Here is a 14090-nt window from a genome sequence, read left to right as displayed (position 1 = left end):
GACTTCAGGCGACTTGCATTGACTTCTATACAGAAGTCGTTTTGCAAGTCGCCGCTGAATTCGTGTGCAGGTCGCGTCTGTGAGTCGTGCTGCAAGTCGTACGCATTGGCCGAATATTGCGCGGCATTGGTCAGTTCAATAGACACCGTCCAACATTCGGGCCATATATATGGAAGCTGGTCTGACAGAAGCTTCTGTCGAAGGGGCATGGCTGGAAAAGGTCTACCGACCGACACATGGTTAGTGCTCTGAACCAATGATTGAGAGCGCTGACGGCCTGTTCTGGCGGGGGGGGGGGCACCCCCCTTGTCAGAACACAATAGCTCACTAGGGGAGATCACTGTACTAACATCAGATAGTACAGCGGCTCCTCCTGAGCTCTTCAGTTTTCTTTATTGTTCAGCTCGCTGGGTTGAATGAAAAAAAAAAAGGCTTTAGGGCTCATTCACACCAGATTCATTGAGCTTTGTTGATCAGTAATGGTCAACTTAGGCTCAATGCAAGGGCACACAGAAAACAATTGTTCACCATGTGCTCTGTTCACACCATACATGCATGTTTGAATTTTTACTCAGCACCATCTACATCACCACATGTCAATGTATCGCAATACACCGCACTGCAGTAAATAAAATTAACTGAAGTGTTTTTGTAAGATTCAATAAAGTTAAAGAAAGGAACAACGACGCATCAGACTACCCCTACACAACACACAACAGTGCATACTAATTATACAAAGTATAATACACATAAGCTGGTGTGAACCGGCTCTTAGTCATTCCCTAAACCCATATAATGCCACCATTCACACCGAATTGATACTATTTACCAACTTGCTTTGGCAATGTTAAAATCTGGACCTGCCAATAAAGCAAGACTTGAATTATTCAATAAGTCTGATCATACTGGGTGCCACATCCCATATGTAGAATAGTATACAATTGGCTAGAATTAGGGAATTTTTTTAGGCACTTACACACAAATTCTTATAAAGATACAAATTAGTCTCTGTTTCTTCCTTTTCCTCTCTTTCATCCTCCTCCTATCTTTTCCATTCCCCCTTTTTGTTTTTTATTTTTCCTTCCATGGGACCTCGGCGCCACGAGACCCAATTTATGGTTTATACCTACAACTGCACTTTTGTACCCCTATTCCGTTGGTACCCCTGCACAGCTGTTCCCCTGGTGTTTTTCAATACCCTTTAACAGTTTCTGTAATCCTCATATCTGGGTACATCTATACATAATACCCTTGGTCCCAGCCTTATGTATCTTATGTTCTGTATGGGTTGGTTGAAGTACCTAGTGCACGTTTGTCTATGTATATATTTTTTATTATTATTTTCCTTTTTTTAATATATATTTTAGTTTTTTATGTTTTTGCTACCCTGTACGATACATCTGTACCTTATTTTTTGTATTTGTATACTCTGTTTTGTTATTGAAAACTTTAATAAACTAAGATAAACTAAGATTGAACAGAAAAATACAAAATAATACAAAATGTACTTATAATAATTAAAGCGTGACTTGAATTTCAGCAGAAGAAAAGGGTAGGTACACAAATGCAGAAAAAAAGAGAAAGAGAGCAAATTGAGGAGTAAAATAAAAGAAAATGAGATAAAGAGAGACAACAGGAATAGAGATAGAAAGATAGATAGATAGATAGATAGATAGATACAGTGGTGTGAAAAAGTGTTTGCCCCCTTCCTCATTTCCTGTTCCTTTGCATGTTTGTCACACTTAAGTGTTTCGGAACATCAAACCAATTTAAACAATAGTCAAGGACAACACAAGTAAACACAAAATGCAATTTGTAAATGAAGGTGTTTATTATTAAAGGTGAAAAAAAATCCAAACCATCATGGCCCTGTGTGAAAAAGTGATTGCCCCTTAAACCTAATAACTGGTTGGGCCACCCTTAGCAGCAACAACTGCAACCAAGCGTTTGCGATAACGTGCAATGAGGCTTTTACAGCATCCTGGAGGAATTTTGGCCCACTCATCTTTGCAGAATTGTCCTAATTCAGTTACATTAGAGGGTTTTCGAGCATGAACGGCCTTTTTAAGGTCATACCACAACATCTCAATAGGATTCAGGTCAGGACTTTGGCTAGGCCACTCCAAAGTCTTCATTTTGTTTTTCTTCAGCCATTCGGTGGTGGACTTGCTGGTGTGTTTAGGATCATTGTCCTGCTGCAGAACCCAAGTTCGTTTCAGCTTGAGTACACGAACAGATGGTCGGACATTCTCCTTCAGGATCTCTTGGTAGACAGCAGAATTCAAAGTTCCTTTTATCACGGCAAGTCTTCCAGGTCCTGAAGCAGCAAAACAGCCCCAGACCATCACACTACCACCACCATATTTTACTGTTGGTATAATGTTCTTTTTATGAAATGCAGTGTTCCTTCTACGCCAGATATACTTGGACACACACCTTCCAAAGAGTTCCACTTTTGTCTCATCGGTCCACAGAATGTTGTCCCAAAAGTCTTGGGGATCATCAAGATGTGTTGTGGAGAAATTGAGACGAGCTTTGATGTTCTTTTTGCTCAGCAGTGGTTTTCTCCTTGGAACTCTGCCATGCAGGCCATTTTTGCCCAGTCTTTTCCTGATGGTGGAGGCATGAACGCTGACCTTAACTGAGGCAAGTGAGGCCTGCAGTTCCTTGGACGTTGTTGTGGGGTCTTTTGTGACCTCTTGGATGAGTCGTCACTGCGCTCTTGGTGTAATTTTGGGCGGCCGGCCACTCCTGGGAAGGTTCACCACTGTTCCATGTCTTCGCCATTTGTGGATAATGGCTCTCACTGTGGTTCACTGGATTCCCAAAGCTTTGGAAATGGCTTTATAACCCTTTCCAGACTGATAGATCTCAATTACTTTCTTTATCAATTGTTCCTGAATTTCTTTGGGTCTCGGCATGATGTGTAGCTTTTAAGGATCTTCTGGTGGACCTTACTGTGTCAAGCAGCTCCTATTTAAGTGATGCTTTGATTGTGAACAGGTGTGGCAATAATCAGGCCTGGGTGTGGCTAGAGAAATTGAACTCAGGTGTGGACAACCACAGTTATAGTATGTTTTAACAAGGGGGCAATCACTTTTTCACACAGGGCCATGATGGTTTGGCTTTTTTTTCACCTTTAATAATAAACACCTTCATTTACAAATTGCATTTTTGTTTACTTGTGTTGTCCTTGACTATTGTTTAAATTGGTTTGATGTTCCGAAACACTTAAGTGTGACAAACATGCAAAGGAACAGGAAATGAGGAAGGGGGCAAACACTTTTTCACACCACAGTAGATAGATAGATAGATAGATAGATAGATCATGAGCAATGAATCAGAATATACAATATTCTCGGACACAAAACAGTACATGGAAATGTAGTGGCTTGGAGCTCTGTGACGGAATTGTTAATGTGCTTACTGGGGAAATAAATAAATAAGACCAACAAACAGCGCAGGAGGGGAAAATTCATTGAGATACAGCTGTTTTATACAGGCTGACACCTGGTTTATCAAGCACGCAGCTAATGATGCACTCACATCTCCACCGCTAGCTCAGACACCTCGCTGGAAAAATAAAGATGTTCTTTCTGCAATCTATGTAAATTTTCGAATAAATCCGTCGCGCAAATCTCTTTGAACATGCAAATCCATAAATCATCATTATGCTGACAAAGAAGTGAACTATCTCGTGAAATGAAGGCTCATTTCATCCCAAAGCCCCGCTCAGGTATGGGGCTCTGAACTTTGGGCTCCATTCCAAGGCATTAGAGAATTTTCCCTGCTTAAGATTAGGGCAACCACAAATTCTAGTGTGTTTTGTAATTAATCAATTGGGAGTCTGGTCAAGTGAAAAAAAAAGAAAAAGAGAAAGAACAAAAAACGTTTTTCGTTCTGAGCCGCACTTAACTTTTTTAGGTCTGGTGTTAATTAGGTATGCTGCATAAATCCAATAATGAACAATGATTTTTAGAGATCAGAGTGAAGAAAGGAGTAAGGGTAAAAATCATCAGTGGTGAGGATCTGCTCTAGGCATCTTCCATTCCAGGCAATGCTCTCTATCTTCTTTGTCAGAACAGATCTGAACACTAACGGTCAGACTGAGACGATTAAAACACATAGAGAAAACGGGGAAAATACAAGGACTGGAAACTATTCATTTTTTTGTCCTATTTATGAAAATGAAGCCATGATAGGGAAAGTAATCCGCTCAACAAACAAAGGGTTTGGTAAATACAACAAAGTCATTCAATAACTGCAACCAAACAGGCAGAATTATTATATATGTCAGGCGTGATTTAACAAAAAGAACAGTAACTAATCAAATAAAAAAATACAACATGAGCCATAAAATAATAAATATGATAAAAATGCACAATATATAGGCAAACATCATTAAAACATTTTTAGGACTAGAGTACACAGACATTTGAGTTTTGTTTCTGATGTGATCGCGAAGAAATTTGTATTGATCTCAAAGGACAATGTTAATTAGAATGAAGTCCTTTACTGAGCCCCCCCCCCCTACAATATATTGAACAGGGATAAATACTTACCTACAGCTCTGGAGAACTTAACTGTATGACGCAGCCGAGTGCCACACAGCGTTTGCTTGAAAAAAGTCCCAGTCGGGCCCTAAGCACAAGAGTTCTCGCTCATTCCTATTGTTGGGTCTGTACTATATAGGAAATACAGCCATCCACAGGAGTATGGACAAAACCATAGGGCTTTGGGGTCTAAGTTCAGGACCTGGCCAGGTTAGGGCTGCGTTGCTAAGTGCAAGGCCTGGCCCGGTTTTCAAACAAACGCTGTGAAGGGTCATGCAGGCTTTCACAGTAAAGATCCCTACAGTGGAACTGCAAGCAGGTATCTCTATCTCAATACAACATAGAACTTCATAAATACAGAGCAAAACCATCATAAATGCACAAATGCAATGTAAACTTGCACTTTTTTCCCTGAAAACAGCTTGCTGCATTTCACTTGTGTCTAACTCTAAGGTCCATATACTCTTTATAGTATTGTTAAATCATCACTCCCAATACATTTTCTGAAAATGTGCTGAAATTGTGCTCAAGCAGTATACTTCCATGACATTAGAAGAAATGGCCGCACACCACTGTAGAGCCTCTTTATTTGGACATCCCAAAAATGACAGGCATCAGAGTGCTGGGTAGACACGTTTCGTACACTTCACGTGCGCTTAGACATTAGCAGAATACTTCCATACCATCTAAAACCATGCTAGTTGGTTAGGCGGTGTGTTAACATTGCTACGCTTTGCAGAAGCAGAAAGTCTGTAAGTATCCCATTGGCCTTTTCCATAGAGGCTGATTTTTTTATGCATTGTTTGTCATTTAAAGGCTTAGGCCACCCAAAACTAGTATTTCAGCTGTTGGTGCTCTTTATGGGTTGAATTATCTTCTGGATCTAAAGGGGTGAGCCTCTCTGTCTCAAGTTCCCAATTCTGCTCTCCATAATACTGCTGCTGTAGTCAGAAATACCTCAATCCATACCAGGCTTACTCAACCTTTTTACCATGAAGGAACCATTGACGTAATTTCCAGGGAACTCCTTTTAAAAAGTATTGTATTGTGAAAACTTTTAAATAAAGGAATAAATAATGTGGTATATCTAGAACATACCTAGAATATTTTATACGATTCATCTACACTCCCTGCTCGATATAACACTTTTTTTTTTTCAGTCATTATAAAATTATTAAAATAACAATAATGGCCAGGAGTATAAACAAAGACAATGAAAATTATAGTGTCCCTTAACACTAGTACTAATGTGTCCCATTACATTGGTGGTTAGTGAAGAAGGGCCCCCCTATATTCATGGCCAGTTGAGAAAATTAGTGGCCAGTAGAGGTGTGCTCCTTTACATCAAATGTCAATGGAGAAGTGCTCTGTTATATTGGTAGTTATTAATGTAACCCCCCCCCCCCCCTTACATTGTTGACTAGTAAGAACTGTCCCCTTCCACTGGTGGTCAGTGTTAGTAGTGCCCCTTATATGGACTTACACTGGCGATTAGTGAAGATGTGCTCCCTTACATTGGATGTTAGTACAAAATTGGCTCTTCTGCTTGGCAGCCAGTGTCGGCAGTATATTAAAGGAAAATATGGCCAAAGCTATTTTGGCTACACTTCTCCTATAGGTCACAGGAGTGCAGTTCAGTCTGCACTCCTGTGACTTGTTTTCACTAGGGCGGTCACTCATCTGCTCGGGGTCCACCCAGATGATTGGACCAGCAGCCAGATCAGCCTCTCAGTGAGCCACTGGGAGACAGAGCCAGCAGCTCCCACCCCCTCCATAGCTCAGCGCTCCCATGAGTGCTACAGGGGCAGAGCAGAGAGGTGGTGAATGACAGTCACTGGCTCTCTGCTCACTCAGTGAAGACTGAGAACTGAGCGATCAGCAGTCATTGAAGCGGCAGGGGACAGATGCAGCCTCAGAATGAGGCTGCATCGACCTAGGTGAGTATATATATATATATATATATATATATATATATATTTTTTTTTTATAAAACGCAAAATTCTCTTTTAATCTGATGCTCTTCAAGGATCCTCTACAAATCTCTAAAGGAACACTAGAGTTTTACAGAGGGCTGTTTGAGAATGACAGTTGTATACTGTGAAATTGGTTAAAACATCAACATCAAGAGTAAACATGCCTCACAATGTCCAGGCAAGTGGAATGCCAGAGAGATATGAAGCTGAGGCGTGATTCAAGCCTACTGTTTAGGGTGGACTAATCCTTTAAGGACATTTAGGCATCTACAGAGCTTACACCTTGTTAACAACCTTTACAAAGTATGCATACAGCCAACAAGTCCATCTTTGATAAAGAATTAAAAAAAAAACAGGCAGTAAAGCACACAAAGAACCTCCCACTTCAGTCTGCACATTCTAATAGACCTCCACTCCCATGATGAAAAAACCAACATGAAATCAAAAATAATTGCTTTGAACATCTAAAAAAAAATAATTCAATCTATAGTGTTGCCATATAACCTGTGTCACAATACCAACCAAGAGACTGAATGGAAATAAATATACAGAAATTAGAAAATGATTCTTCATAGCAGTATATTCTTTAGGATGTATTGAAGATGGCGGACTGTAAAATGAGCCTATGCCCTCACAACCAAAAAATGTGTACTGACCACATAAGGCTTGCACACTAGCTTTAGACTGCTAGAGTCCACAGTCACCAAAGAAACCTAGGCTACTCAATGTTGCCACAGGCAACAAGTTCCTGGCTCTGGCCTGCCCACTCTTGTTTTTCCATTAGTTAGTAAGATGGGGCAACTGTTAGATGTGGGAGCGTAGGAGGCTGGAATAGGCAGCTTGTGACCATTGATGCTGGTTGAGATAGGGAGAATATCCTAGAGATGTCCACGTTGTGGTCAGTGCAAGTTTATATGGGATGGGAGGCAGTACAGACATGCTTTAAATCAAACTTTTCAGTTAAGAAACCCAAAACCCCATTTTCTGCTGTTACCTCTTCAATTATCTGGTTTTAAAACCTAGTACTTCCAGTGACCCTACTTCTGCCCTTGCACAACTGCATTGCTCGGCGCCTGGGCAGTCAATAGACAGCACTGAGTGATTCCAGGCAGGCATTAGAAGTAAGACTTGAGCACCTGTCTTGCACTCAGCAGTTTTATTTTTCTCAAACGATGGGTTTTCTTTAAAGCAAAAATCCAGACAAATCTTTTAGTTTTTCAGAGAGGTAAATTACTGTCTGTGATTCTGTTGAGAGGAATTTCCACCTTACAAAAAATTAAGTGATGGGAAATTTCACAAACAGTTTCAGGGATATATATATATATTTATTTATTATTATTTTTTTCTATTTTTTTTTAAGGCAGAAGGTGTAGGGTCTGTTCCCCTATAGGGAGGATTTTCCAAATATTTCTGCCATTAACAGGTGATACTAGGATAGGAAATAAGAGTAAATCGCCCCAACAGGTACAAACATTGTACCTGAAACCCAACAGTTGTTTTTTGAATCATCCTCACTCTCTCCCATGCTACAAACAAAGCATCTGTTTTCAATGTGATTAAAAAATAAATGGTCCCAAAAGGCCAAAGTGAATAATGGGACAGCTGCCCCTTTAAGTGAATGTGTCACTAAAACATTTAGAGTGAATAAGTAAAGTAAGGGCTAATCCCTTTAAGGCCAGACAATCAAAAAATTCTCAATATCTGTGCTAAACATTTACTTTAGATTAAATCAAATGAAAAAATATATATAAATATTCTCCAACAACAAGCAATGTTAAAGTGGACCTTCAGTCTTTTTTTCAACTTCCCATCTATTAAATCTTTTGCACTTGTTGTTCTAACTTTGGATAATAAACTTTTTTTTCTGCCAGTAAATACCTTATACAGCCCTTTTTCTTGTCTGGTCAGGCCTAGGCTTATGACATCATGCACAGCTCTCTCTCACTCTTGTGAGAGTTTGCCAGGAAGGGGGGTGGATCATAATCATCAGAGGGCCAATGAGAGCTGCAGAGATGGAGGTGTGTCGGTGTAAATCCAGGAAGTGAACAGGCAGCAGCTTCAGCTGCCCACAGTTAAATGGTTTAAGCCAAACTCAGTGGAGGGAGAATTCTGCAGCATACCGGTATTTGGCAAGTACAGAATCACAGTATATATAAAATAATACGCAAAGTGGTTGGAGGGAAGCTTAAGAATGGCCAAGATGTTTTTTATTACAAATTATGTGAGCAGACTGTAGTTCCTCTTTAAACACACAACACTGCTAGAAATACCCAAAACACTTTGATTCTTGTGTTACAATGGTAACAATGGTACAATGTCCATGCAACAAAAAAAAAAATGGAAAAAAATAATCAAAAAATGATTAATTGAAATAACAGAAATAAAAATAAAGTGGACATTCTGTTATTATAATAGGGACACGGGGACTTAAGTATTTTGGGTATTTCTAGCAGTGTTGTGTGTTTAAAATTGCATGTTGTTGTTGGAGAATATTGAAATTTTTTCACTTGATTGATATAATCTTAAGTAGATGTTTAGCACAAATATTGAGAATTCTACGATTTTCGGGCCTTAAAGGGATTAGCGTCTCGCTTTACTTGTTCACTCTCACTATCTGTTTTCAATGTGTTACCATACATTTCATTCCTGGAGTCACTGGAAGCTAGAATTCCCATACAGTCAAGGCTTTAAACTTTATTACGACCACTGCCCCAGCACATAAGCCAAATGAACATGAAACACCCAAATCAAGTCAACAACGAGCAGGTTTGCAAAACATCTGAATATTTTCCAGCTCAAACTGCGTAAAAAACAAGGGTACTTACTGAAGAGGGTAAACCGGGAGGAACTTTCCTTACTTTCTTTGCTTGCACCTCAGCTGAAAAGAAAAACAGAACAATTTTAACTTGAAGCAGTCATCATCATCATCATCATCATCATCATCATCATCCTTGTCACAGTTTGTTTAGTTTCAAAGAGCTGGACTCATAAAAGTCACCAATATCATAATAGTATAAGCCAGAGAAAGCAATATTTTCACCTGTTAGGGTCAGGGAAAAATAGTCTGGATTTGGGTTAAGGACAAATCCGCACAAATTGATGGTTCCTGGCAGGTATTAATCACATTATGACTTCTCACATCAGTGAAATCTCTGCACCTGAATTCCCAGTTCTGCCTAACTGCCATGGGCAATGACAGAGCCAAATGATGGTGCCACACTTTCCTAACAGATTCTTCAGCATATAGAATATATACAATATACATATGACCTGCTGAAAGGGAGGGTCATATCATATTGTGGCTTTGTGGTGGAGTTCTAAACTAAACATGATAATCTCACCACTGAAGTCTCCAAAGAAATGGCTAGTGGGAAACTATAGTAACTAACACCAACCTAATAATGAAACATGGGTTTGAGTGGCCTTATTGGCCTTATCCATTAACTAGCAATGATTGCCTAATACTGTTTGCAGTCATAAATTTTAACATCCCCCCCCCGCCCCACACACACACACACACACACACGCACACATGTTTCCCTCAGCCTGTTGGCTGAGCTACGCTATTCCAGTCTTGAACAGAGACAAGGCCCCTACTTCTCCCATGTTATTTTGAGAATGTTTTATATAGTTTTCCATTCAACTGTGTAATACATACACTTTATTGCCAAACGTATTGGGACACCTGCCTTTACACGCACATGAACTTTAATGGTACCCCAGTCTTAGTCTGTAGGGTTCAATATTAAGTTGGCCAACCCTTTGTAGCTATAACAGTTTCAACTCTTCTTTGAAGGCTGACACAAAAAAGCCCTTTATTCACTCCCTGGTCATCTCTCGCCTCGACTACTGCAACTTCCTCCTCATTGGCTTATCTCTACATAGCCTATCACCCCTTCAATCCATCATGAATTCTGCTGCCAGACTCATCCACCTTACCAATCGCTCGGTGTCTGCTACTCCTCTCTGTCAATCCCTCCACTGGCTTTGGCTCACCCAATGAATGAAATTCAAAATACTAACAACTACCTACAAAGCCATCCACAACTCTGCCCCCAGCTACATCACTGGCTTAGTCTCAAAATACCAACCTAATCGTTCTTTTCATTCTTATCAAGACCTCCTGCTCTCTAGCTCCCTCATCACCTTCCTCCCATGCTCGCCTCCAGGACTTTTCCAGAGCCTCTCCAAGCCTATGGAATGCCTTACCCCAATCTGTCCGATTATCTCCTACTCTAATAGCTTTTAGACGATCCCTGAAAACCCTCTTCAGAGAACCCTATCCTACCCACACCTAACAACTGTATTTTCATTTTCTCCATCTGATCATCCCCCACAGTTATTACCTTTTGTTTCACTTGACCCTCCCTTCTAGATTGTAAACTCTAATGAGAGGGGCTCTCTGATTCCTCCTGTATTGAATTGTATTGTAAGTGTACTGTCTGCCCCCATGTTGTAAAGCGCTGTGCAAACTGTTGGCACTATACAAATCCTGTATATTAATAATAATAAAAAGGCTGTTTAGAAGGGTTAGGAGTGTGTCTATGTGAATGTTTGATGAAATGTTTGGCCATTCTTCCAGAAGCGCATTTGTGAGGTCAGGCACTGGCTCGCAGTCTCCGCTCAAATTCATCCCAAAGGTGTTCTATCGGGTTGAGGTCAGGACTCTGTCCAGGCCAGTCAAGTTCCTCCACCCCAAACTCGCTCATCTGTGTCTTTATGGACTTTGCTTTGTGCACTGGTCCAAATCATTTGGGGGAGGGGGATTATGGTATGGGGTTGTTTTTCAGGGGTTGGGCTTGGCCCTTTAGTTCCAGTGAAGGGAACTCTTAAGGCATCAGCATACCAAGACATTTTGGACAATTTCATGGTCCCAACTTTGTGGGAACAGTTTGGGGATGGCTCCTTCCTGTTCCAACATGACTGCGCACCATTGCACAAAGCAAGGTCCATAAAGACATGAATGAGCGCGTTTGGGGTGGAGGAACTTGACTGGCCAGCACAGAGTCCTGACCTCAAACAAACAGAACACCTTTGTGATGAATTAAAGTGGAGACTGCGAGCCAGGCCTTCTAGTCCAACATTAGTGCCTGTCCTCACAAATGTGCTTCTGGAAGAATGGGCAAACATTCCCATAGACATACTTGTAAATATTGAGGACAGCCTTCCCAGAAGAGTTGAAGCTGTTCTAGCTGCAAAGGGTGGGCCAACTCAATATTGAACCCTACCAACTAAGACTGGGATGCCATTAAAGATCATGTGCGTGTAAAGGCAGGTGTCCCAATACTTTTGGTAATATAATGTATGTGTCACAGGGCATGTTTTATGCATTTGTAATATCTGTATTAAGCCCTGGATTGACAGGCTTTTGTTTGCATCAAAGAGGGTTTTGCATTTCAACACAAGTCCATGGTAGTGCAAAATTCACATAAAGGTGGCTAAATGCAACTCGGTTAGAGGTCAAAAGCAGGTCAAAGGAACCTGTCAATGATCTCAGCAGCATCTCAGACTGATGCCAACCACACAAGCCCAAAGCCAATTGGTACAGGCCTTCTTACAGCTTGTTTGTATTACATACTTTGTACATAATCACAGGAGAAGACCATGCTATACAAATAATTAAAAATAATAATGACAGAATACAACAGCAAAAGAAACCCCTACTTTGAGAAACTACAAACAAAAGCATGTTATGATTGAGGCCCCACAGCCAAAACATTAAGACCCCTTTCACACTGGGGCCGCAGCCACATTTGCTCGTTTTAGCGGCACTTTGCAGCTGTTCACACGGCACGTTTCGGCCACTAGTGGGGCACTTTTAACCCCAAAGAAGGGGATAAAAACTTCCATGTTGCGGCGCTTCCAAAGCATTCTTCTGAAGCGCTGCCAATTAATTCCAATGGGCAGGGTATATTGGGAGCTAAAACACAGTGCTCCCAATCCACCTCAAAGATGCTGCTTGCAGGACTTTTCAGAACATCCCACAAGCGCACCACCCCAGTGTGAAAAGTCACACTTGAATGAATGGGAGGCAGTTTTCAGGCGCTTAGCAGAGGCTATTTCCTGAGCTAAAGCGCCTAAAAACCGCCCCAGTGTGGAAGGGGTCATAAGCGTTCTTATGCTTTAGTCACCTTCAAGCTAAATAAATAGAACTGCAACTGGATGTTACTGAGTTTCCGGCTGCATCTTATTTTACGAACACCAGCATGCCATGACACCCCGTGTTAGGCTGGCCATACATTATACAGTTCTCTTGTACAATTTTTTTTAGATTTACCAAAAACATATAATATGAGGTCAATCCTAAACACTTTCAATGTGTATGCGATCAGGCATGCCCTTGTACTAGATATTCCCCTGAAGAAGTCCTCTTAGCGTCGAAACTGGTCAAAAAGAAAGGGCAAAGGAGTGGTTTCCTGCTATTGCTTTAATGTTTACAGTAGTATGATGTTTTTATGACAGCCGCCTATGTTGATCACAACACTGTTTTTTATCTGAACAAATGTAGGTGCAATACCTTTAATTAAATTAGTCTTATGGGGATTTTACACTATCTGGCTTCTCCTTTATTTGCATGGTTAAATCTGGTCGTGGGGTGAATGGAGCCTGGTCTGATTATCCAGTGAAAGTTCTTAATTTTTTTCTGAGGACACATCTCCAGCTGATGACCAGTAGTGTATTTAGGTTTTGTGCTGCCCTAGGCCTGACTAAACTCGTGCACCCCCTCATTTAAATATGACCAACCCCTTCCTGTCAAGGCCACACCCCTTGCTGTTTAAGACCCACCCTGAAATTTTCCAGTGGGGACACTAATTCTGAGGGCTGGGGGGGGGGGGGCAATGGATTCCCATCATTTTCATAGATTTCCTCTCACTTCCTGTTTGGCTATGGGGCAGGAAGTGAAGGGAATTCTCTGCAATGGGACAGGGATGGTAAAACAATAAACTGACAGAGGCTATAACCCTCCCTTACTCTTTTCAAAATGAAAAAAAAAGTGTTGTCTACAGTTCTACTTTAAGCACAAATAACAATCTGATAATTTTACGGAGAGGACTAAGAAGATATAATCATGCCAATGGTGCAGCAGAAAACATAGCATAGTGAGGAAAGTCTGTGGTCCAGGATGAGAGGACAGTCAAAATTAGAAGTGGCCCCCCCCCCACAGTTGTGGAATGCCGGCCACCTGCATACCAGAAGCAGTGCAGCCGCTTTATGAGGGTGCCAGACTTATTTGCCTCTCAGCCCAGTCCGCCCCATAAGACTGGCGCTACACGAACAGTGCAAGCCGGCGGGAACTCTTTCCATGCTGCCCCCCTGCAAAGTGCTGCCCTAGGCCTGGGCCTTGTCAGCCTAGGCCAGGATACAGCGTTACTGGTGACACCTGCAAAGATCAAGCCCGTTTAACCCTCTGTAATAAAGGGTCCAGTCTCTCTGGTAAGAGTCTATATTGCTTGAGGTGGCGGTATATGCATGAGGTGGAGGGTCTTCTGGATTCATCTGCAATTTAACGGATTTGTAATACTTTATGAGAAATTTTATGCTTAGCACAACACTGTTTTTGTAT

At 41.2% G+C, this 14090-nt stretch overlaps 1 protein-coding gene across 15 annotated transcripts in view; it reads right to left on the bottom strand.

Annotated features, from left to right (window-relative positions):
* The window catches only part of TCF4 (transcription factor 4), a 623095-nt gene that overhangs the window by 268790 nt on the left and 340215 nt on the right, over positions 1–14090 (bottom strand). For all 15 annotated transcript variants that reach the window (XM_077462970.1, XM_077462965.1, XM_077462972.1 and 12 more), the window contains one exon: positions 9352–9404. In XM_077462970.1, coding sequence (XP_077319096.1) covers positions 9352–9404 — 53 coding nt within the window. The remainder of the gene's footprint in view (positions 1–9351; positions 9405–14090) is intronic.

Source organism: Lithobates pipiens, unplaced genomic scaffold (genome assembly GCF_037356315.1).
Source record: "Lithobates pipiens isolate NorthernLeopardFrog02 unplaced genomic scaffold, aLitPip1_a1.2 Scaffold_3, whole genome shotgun sequence".
NCBI classification, from domain to species: domain Eukaryota; kingdom Metazoa; phylum Chordata; class Amphibia; order Anura; family Ranidae; genus Lithobates; species Lithobates pipiens.
Note: the sequence above shows the minus strand (reverse complement) of the source record. Positions and strands in the feature narration are given on the sequence as shown.